The sequence below is a fragment of the Palaemon carinicauda genome, chromosome 4, assembly GCF_036898095.1.
Source record: "Palaemon carinicauda isolate YSFRI2023 chromosome 4, ASM3689809v2, whole genome shotgun sequence".
NCBI classification, from domain to species: Eukaryota; Metazoa; Arthropoda; class Malacostraca; order Decapoda; family Palaemonidae; genus Palaemon; species Palaemon carinicauda.
This window is the reverse complement of record NC_090728.1, coordinates 122,593,861-122,602,740: the sequence shown is the minus strand read 5'-3', so window position 1 is coordinate 122,602,740 and position 8,880 is coordinate 122,593,861. Positions and strand designations below refer to the sequence as shown.

The 8,880-nt window shown below is 38.0% G+C and overlaps 1 protein-coding gene across 3 annotated transcripts; it reads right to left on the bottom strand.

The window, feature by feature from the left end:
• Positions 1 to 1,166: 1,166 nt before the first annotated feature.
• On the bottom strand, positions 1,167 to 3,987 carry LOC137639153 (uncharacterized). Of its 3 annotated transcripts, XM_068371456.1 has the most exons (3): positions 3,613 to 3,987; positions 3,160 to 3,250; positions 1,167 to 3,026 (listed from the first exon to the last, which is right to left on the bottom strand). In XM_068371456.1, exon 3 carries the CDS (start codon positions 2,724 to 2,726, stop codon positions 1,167 to 1,169), a length of 1,560 nt encoding a protein of 519 aa, XP_068227557.1. In that variant the 5' UTR covers positions 2,727 to 3,026; positions 3,160 to 3,250; positions 3,613 to 3,987. The 3 variants fall into 3 exon arrangements, 2 of the variants coding, with proteins under 2 accessions (XP_068227557.1, XP_068227558.1); XM_068371457.1 differs by having other exon boundaries at positions 1,167 to 3,250; XR_011044242.1 differs by lacking the exons at positions 1,167 to 3,026; positions 3,160 to 3,250 and adding an exon at positions 3,259 to 3,444.
• Between the last annotated feature and the right edge of the window lie 4,893 nt (positions 3,988 to 8,880).

The window sequence follows — 8,880 nt, the reverse complement described above, 5'->3', positions numbered from 1 at the left end:
ATAAGTAAAAATGGGCTGCATCTTAATCCAAACGGAAGCCTAACATTCTTAAATGCAACCAAGGAAAAATCTCCCTTACTAACATTTCTGTACCAGTAAAATAGTAATCTAGCTTGGTCAGCTTCACTTAAAGCAAGCATATTAAACGCCTTCTGCAAATCAAAAACTAACAAATTCTTATCAAACCGTAAATTAAGGAAAGATGATGACAATTTCTGATTCAAAATAGGTCCTGAAAACATACACTGGTTATGTGATAAAGATGTGCTTTTAGAAGATTCCTTGAGATTAGACAAAAACACTACCCTATATTTAGTCGACTCTCTGTCTGGCTTAAAAATAAGCATATGAGGCAAAAAAGAGAAGTAGGGATGTTCAGCCTTGTAAACCTCTAAATCATATATTGGCTCAATGATACCCAACTTAATCTGCTCTTTAAAAGTTTGATCAACTAATTGTAAATGACCTTCATTCTTCCTGAGCTTCTTAAGGTTTGACTTAAGTATGAGCTTAGATAACACCTCATTTTTAGAAAGTAAATGAGACACTTTGGTATTCCATGACAAAGGAACTTCTATCCTTCCATCAGATCTTCTACTAATCTGTTTTAAAGTAAATTCAGTTGACTTTTCGTCAAGGTCTGTATTAGTGTCACAATAATTCGTTTGATCATAATTCAAGAAATATTTGCACTCAGATTCGAGAATTTGATCAGTGGCACGCTGCAATTGTCCCTCCAAAATATCACCCTTATCATTAAGGACTGAAAAAAATGTATTAGTAGTAAACCCTGATAAGCAATTCTCTTCCAAAATATCAAGACTATTGCTAAGAAAAAATGAATTGCTATAAACATGGATATTAGAACAATTAGCTTCCTTACTTACTGATAAACAAGCTCCCAATCCACCATCTGTACCTCTGAAATTGGCAAGCAAAGCTTCAATATTACCAGTGAGCATTATTCGTACCTTAGATTCAATGTACACAGAGGGACTCATATTACCAATCACTATCTCTTTTCCCGTTAAGCAACTGAAAGAATCTGTGCCCAGCAAAAGATGCAAATTATCAATTTTCCTCAAATTACTATTCAACAATTTATCAGCAAGAACTAACCCTTTACTGTGCACAGCTTCAACAAGTTCACCAAGAAAGGGTAACTCCTAATTAATGCTTATCTCCGGAACCACAATTGCCGAAATATGCTCCACTGAATCTCCACTCCTAAGAGGCATCTTAATAACTTTAGTACAGTACTTTTTACTCTCATTAAATCCCTTGACAGTGAGTTCAATGTTTGAGTGAACAATTTCAAACTTGCGTGAATTTGCTAATCTAGCAGACACAAATGTACTCTGAGAACCGCTGTCCTTCAAACACCTATAGACACTATCATTGCCCTCAAGAGAAAAAGTAAATGTGGGCAATATGGAATTCGTCGAGTACTGGTGTGTTACAGCAACTCCACTGCTAGCCTCCTGTTTGGCATTAGAATTATGTTTATTAGTCCGAGATGATCCATCCCTTGCAGATTCTGACACACAAAGGTAACTCTTGTGATAACCATTACAATTTATGCAACGCTTTTTAAACCTAAACCTACACTCGCTAGACATATGGTTTAACATTCCACATTTTACACAACCTCCGAAAGACTCAATTATGTGAACTTTTTCTGCAGGAGTAGAGAATTTCTGACATTTATTAACATAATGAATAGTTTCCTTACTATCACTTCTACTACAAAGGAGACAGTTTGGTACAGAAGATTTACTTTCCATTACTTTAGTTTTAATGGCCAAACTATCAGTACTGTCTTTAACAGGAGTATTTCTGAACTTATTTCTAAACTTAATCTCTTGAGGAGTTTTACCTTTAGTACTTTCGTACCTCTCGCTAGCATTGAAAAAATTACAAAGAATATCATCCAAAGAGGGGTGAGGTTTCGTTGTGATTTGAACTAAGTGGCTCTTAAAATTATCATTAATACCACGCCAAGCAAAAAACCTTGTAAACTCATTAGCATCAATTTTTAACGTCCTAACAGCCTCACAAATAGTTCTCAGATTTGAGATATATATGAAAGGATCATCCTTCTCTCCAAGCTTAAGATTCAACAATTTCTGGATGGTAGAGTTTATTCTAGCTTCTTTAGAAACAAAAGCTGAAACCAACAACTCCTTGGCATCTTTATAAGATTGCTTGTCAGCTTCCAAGCTATACAACAAATACTTAGCCCTACCATCTATTTGCTGTTTTAGTAAAAGCAACAAATCCCTATCTGGATAACTAAATGCACTAGTTGTGTTTTCAAACTCGGTTATGAACCTTAAAAAATCTTCCCCTTCTCTACTACTAAATTTTGGAAGAGGAGCTGTGGGCTGCTTAAGCAAGCTTCTAGCAGTATCAGTTACATTAGAACAAGGATTTGCAGAAACATCAAGCAATGGCAATAACCTTTCAATTTTATCCAAATAATCTTGACATGAATTTAATTCCGTTTCCAAATCAGCCTCAACTACAGTTTCTCTATTAAAGAATTTCTCAGCTAGAATCTTACTATCGAGATCAGCCAACTTTTCCTTATAGTGTAAGAGAATAGCTCTCTCAAACAAACGCTCAGAAGCATTAAAGGAATTATAATTATTAACATTATTAAAACATTCAGCGACCTTTTTCCTAATAGTCTTCCGCTGACCTACAAATATCTGTAACTTATTCATATTTAACAAATATAACGAGCTAGAAAAGAAAATTAATTACTGGACTCTGAGCAACCCTCAAACACAAGAATTTTACTCCGGCAAATTCAGCAGTCTCCATCAAAGCCCCACGTTGGGCGCCATAAGCTGAAATTTAAACATTCTACAATGATAGTTAGGAAAACTCTTCAAAACAATTCACCAAATTTATTATAAACATTTCAGAGAAATACAAATGCTATAAATAGTCTATTCCGATTGCTTGAAGGTGGTTATATCTAGGGGTAATTTCCAAACTACTTTCAGCTTTTCCAACCTCACCTGTTAAAACAACAAAAAGGAATATATCAAAATATAATAAAAGAAAGGAAATTTTATAAATTCAATTTGAACAAAGTATATGAATAAATCGTAAATTGCATATATGATCTATATAAACCTAATGAGCCATTACCGATAATGTTGGAAGTGCTCGCCAATGTAAGAAACAGGGAATTTATCCTCGGACTAAGCCACTTCAATTAAACATATGGATAAATGATATCCTGGAAAATTAAATACATTCCGACATCAAACACTGTCCTGAAGCTATAAATATAAGCAATATAATTTTGTATAATATATTCACTATAACATTCATCCTTCGAATTAAATCTAATATAAAGTCTTACCAATAATATAAATAAGAAAGATGAACGCAGGCTGATAACCCAGGACGACCTAGCTTCACCAATTATACCTAAGCGAAAGTATTGTACAAGTATCAAAATTAGTTTAATAGTACATAATATATATATCTATCAGAGAGGAAGGAATTTATTTTTACATTGGTGCTTTGAAGGCTTAAGGCAACGGATAATGATTACCATAAAACATTACGAAACCCCTAACAATGCTTGGTTCTCACCTTTATCCATGCAAGCTATGAGACGAGTCGAATGCCCTCGAAGTTTAAAGTTTCATGCCGAAGGAAGCTCAAGAGTCCAAATTATGGGAAGTTAGTTCGTGTTGAATAACTTCGTCAATGCGGAAACACTTGAATCTCTTAACCCAAACATGGTTCGGTAAAATAGCAGCACAGCACAAATTCAATGATAAAAATCTTGTATCACGAATCTAGCAGCTCAAATCTTCGTGTCCAAATACTGCCAGTGAAGATATGGTCGGTGTGGTTTGCTAGGCCAGACTGCCTTGGGTATATCCATGAACCTCCCAAGTAAAGAGAAAATGGCGTGATTAGAAGGCGTGTTAGCTAATTACTCAGCTCGTAGTAAGCAAGCAGGACTTAGATGGTACCAAGCATATAAATGTAATTTAACTAGTTATTTTAATAGTTTAAGAGAAAAGTCCTCCTTACTTCAATAAATACATATATACATATACTAATAAACAAATGTAAGAAATCTTAATTTCCGTTTAGTCCACGGAAGAGGATGAAGATTTTTTAAAGGTAAAAAATCTTCATCGCTGTAAATGAACATATGAAATTAGAGCAACATTTTTCTTGTTCTTTCCTCACTTATCATAGCAGCCTGATTTTAGGCCGCGAGGAACACCTCCGTCACCTGCGCATCGTGCTCGACCGCCTGCAACAAAACGGCCTTGTAGTCCGGTACGACAAGTGTACCTTTGGCGCCAACGAAGTGTCGTTCTTAGAGCACCGTATCACTCCTGAAGGAGTCCATCCCCTCCCTGAGAAGGTAGCAGCCGTTCAGAACTTCCCCGCGCCCTCGACCGTCAAAGCTCTGCAGGAATTCTTGGGCATGATCAACTATTATCACCGTTTTCTGCCAGCCATTGCCGCCACTCTTGCTCCCTTATACGCCTCCCTCAAGGGCAAGCCAAAGGACCTGAAGTGGGGTCCCCTTCAAGAAGCAGCCTTCTGCAATGCAAAGAAGGCCCTATCAACTGCTGCGGATCTCACTTTTCCTATCCCACACGCCCTTCTCCTTCTCTCCACCGATGCCAGCGACGTTGCTATTGGTGCAGTACTCGAGCATGTGGTCAAAGGCTCGCCCCGCCCATTGGCCTTCTTCAGCAGAAAACTGTCCAAGGCAGAATCGGGTTATTCTACCTTCGATCGAGAATTGCTGGCGGTGCACTTGGCTGTCCGTCACTTTCGCCATTTCTTAGAAGGTACGCCCTTCGTCATTCGCACAGACCACATGCCTCTGGTGCACGCCTTCACTCGACAGTCTGACGCCTGGTCCGCCCGTCAACGCCGACATCTCTCCGCCGTGGCTGAATACAATTGCACCCTTCAATACGTCCCTGGGAAAATGAATCCCGTTGCCGATGCCCTGTCAAGAAACACGATGGCTGCCGTTCAACTGGGATTGGATTACAACACCCTGGCTGAAGCCCAACGATCGGATCCAGAGTATCCAGCTTGTAGGACATCCTGCACGTCCCTCCGTTGGGAAGGCTTTCCCTTCGAAGACTCCAACACCACCCTCCTCTGTGACGTCAGTACTGGTAGACTGCGACCTTGGATTCCTGCTCCCATGCGCCGACAGGTGTTTGATTTCATTCACGGCCTTTCACATCCCTCGTGCCGTTCTACTGCACAGCTGCTGAAGGCAAAGTTCATTTGGCACGGCATTTCTAAGGATGCTAAGGAGTGGGTCCGCGCCTGTACTTCTTGCCAAACTTCCAAAGTACATCGACACACGGATTCAGGAGTGGGCACCTTTCCTCAACTTCAGCGTCGTTTCGCTCACATTCACGTCGACGTTGTAGGCCCCCTACCCACATCACAAGGACATCGTTACCTGTTTACCGTCATCGACCGCTCCACTCGTTGGCCTGAAGCCATTCCCATGGAAACTGCAACGTCCGCCTCATGTACATTTGCCTTACTCTCTGGATGGATTTCAAGATTCGGTATCCCTGAGCATATTACTTCTGAGAGGGGAACCACTTTCACCTCTCAATTGTGGACGTCATTAGCGAATCTCCTGGGCATCACCCTACATCAGACAACGGCCTACAACCCCGCTGCCAATGGAATGGTTGAACGTTTTCATCGCACCCTCAAAGCAGCTTTGATGTCCCACTGCAAGGATTGCAACTGGTTTACTCAGCTTCCCTGGGTCCTCCTGGGACTAAGGACCACTCCTAAAGACGCCCTCGACATCTCGGCAGCTGAATGGTGTATGGCGACCCGTTGGTCATCCCTGCTGAATTTTTTCCTTCTACAACCTCCTCCAACGATCTCCAGCGCATACGTCACGTCGTGGAAAAATTTACTCCGTGCCGCCAGACTTACAAGCCCTCAGCGAAGCATCACAAACCAACGGACTTGCACTCTGCAACGCATGTCTTCCTGCGCAACAACACTAGCAAGCCACCACTAACTCCCCCTTACACGGGCCCTTTCCTTGTGATCCGACGCAGTCCGAAAGCATTCCTACTAAACATTCGGGGCAAAGAAGACTGGGTCTCCATTGATCGTCTAAAACCTGCTTATCTTCTGCCAGATGACCCGTCTACAGTTCGCCTCTCTAGATCAGGGCGCCCTATTTAACATGTACAGTATGTCATTTTTAGGGGGGGAGCCATGTACCAACCGTGTGTCACACAATTGTACATAATTATTTTGTATATATTATGCTTGTATCTTCGTTCCCTCGCACTAAAAAGAACCTGAATGATCATGTCTCCGGTTTTGCTCTGTAATATTGTCTGTCTCTTGAACATGTTATGTCCTGTTGCCTTGAGGTTTTGTATATAAAGGAGAGTGTTCCTTGATAAACAACTCAGTTGATTGCATCCTGCCTTTGAGTTCACAACCCTCTCTCGGACCGTCACATTTTACATATGGCCTATGCATATTTCGAAGCAATATCGAAAGGGGTTTTCATGAAGCCGATTCGCTGTATTAAAAAGCTAATGGTAGGCCCGAAACTTCTCCCGTTTTTTGGTGGAAAATATTTATTATAAGCCAGTAACTTTGTATATGGGAATATATTGAGTTTGTGCTTTGTTTCTGTGTGGAGACAAGTAGCTTTTGTAATTCAATCTCTTCCTTAGTAGTTCTTACGTTTGAATATTTTGCTGATACAATGATCAATACTACCTATGTAGAGTAGCATTTATAAACATGCAGTATAATCTGAAAATATGATATACATTTTGACATAAGGATCAAATTTGAAGATATGAAATGCCAAATATATATTCATTGTTGTAGAGTTATTGGTATTGTTAATTCAATAAGAAGATATTCCTAAGGTTGCGTTTAAATTTTTCATTACAATGATAATAATGTTCACTTTGTGAAATGTGTAAATAATAAAGTATTAAAATCGAGCATGAAGATTTTGCCTAAGGATCTCCAATATCACTGGTCGATATTTCCGAATTTCCCTGCTCAAAGGACTTGGACTAAGGGAAGCCAAACGATGAACGAGGTGAATTTACGCTTGACCTCCGCTTACTCGAGTACCAAATAGCCTGGATTATAAGATGGCATGAAGTAAACGATAAAGAATTCATGGAATTAATTCCATCTAATATTCGACTTTAGACTTATTCTAATGATACAGATAAATCTAGGTCGGATATTTTCAACAGATCTTTTATAATTTTACAAAAAAATTACACGGAGAGGATAAACTACAGTTGTTTTTTTTTCTTCTTCTTTACAAAAATATAGCATTAATAGTGCTACTATCGATAATTGTGTTTCATTATTATTACTAGTATTATTATCGTTATAATCATTTTCATTATATATTGGTTACTATTACTATTACTATTAAATGCTAAGCTACAACCCTATTTGGAAAAGCAGGATGCTATAAGCCCAAGGGCCCCAACAGGGAAAATAGCCCAGTGAGGAAAGGAAATAAAGAAAAATAAAATATTTTATTCCTCACAACTTTATAAACATGACTATTCTTATGGTAAAGGACGTGCCGATACGCCACCTAGATACCATCATTTGGCCAAATGAGGCAGACTAAATATATTTCGAAATTTTACATATTTCTGAGTTACCTCTGAAAAAAGCCACTGCATGTTTTTTTGCTGATAGAAAATCAATTAAGGCCACATCATATGGGATTATGATTATCATTCCAGGTTCAAATGCTGTTAAAAGAACCCTTGTGTTTTGCAAGATGGCGCAAACTTGAAGAACCTCCTTTTTTCTTGTTTAATCATCTTGGAATTATATCGTAAACATTAAGGATATTATCTAATTGTTTTTCCCTTTAAGATAGGTTACAGTAACGATCTTTTTTATACAGGCAGATGTTGAAAATTTTCCGATAACAATGAATTTAGTTGAAATAGTTTTCGCAGAATTACGCGTGTCCTTCACCGAGATCCAGGATGGCAGCCAACATTCAGTTAGAAATTAGAGCTAAATCTTCAATTTACAAGGACTAGGGCGCTTATTGCATGGACTTTGCGAAATACAAGCAAACAATACATAGCGAGTTTGCTTGTCGTCAGTGCTTAATGTTTTTATCGCAAAGTATTATCTAAATTTTCGGTGACATGTCTTTGAAATAAGCGACCGTAATCCGACCATGATAATTGCATGAATTGATGCTAATGAATTATTGGTCAAGTAAATTTTCGACAAGTTCCTCTAGCACCTAAGTCTGAAAAACTTATACTGCACTGGAAAGTCTTTTTTATGAATATTTCGTAAAGAAAAAATATATATATTTTATAAACGTTGGTTGGTTTTCTCCGAATTTATTATTTCAAATTATATTTGTCGTGTTTTATGTTATTATTTGTGATAACAACGATTTGGTATTATATCATAACTGGAATCTTGTATCGATTCTTAATATCATAATTAAAATATTATCACATTTTTGACACTGAAAACTAAGGTCACATCGAGAGTAAAATTTTCTAAAGAACAAAGTATCATAATAGTTATAAGTTTATATACGAATTAATTTCTTTAACTATCTTTAGATAAAAAGGGTATACCATTGCTAAGTAAACCTATATACTTTAAAAAAATCTATAATCAAGTTCAAACAATGAGGAAAAATATATTAAGAATAGCTATGACATTACAGTTAATTTCTATTAACGCCGTACTCCTTTTGTCAAATTTTCCTATCTAAATGGCATTAACTTCCGTTGCACTGAGGACTGGCTGTCTTTGAGACTATGGAGTTATCATTACGGGAATAAAAACTAATAT

Excerpts from the sequence above, each read along its gene's own strand:
- LOC137639153 (XM_068371457.1), bottom strand. The coding sequence starts at position 2,726 with ATGAATAAGTTACAGATATTTGTAGGTCAGCGGAAGACTATTAGGAAA.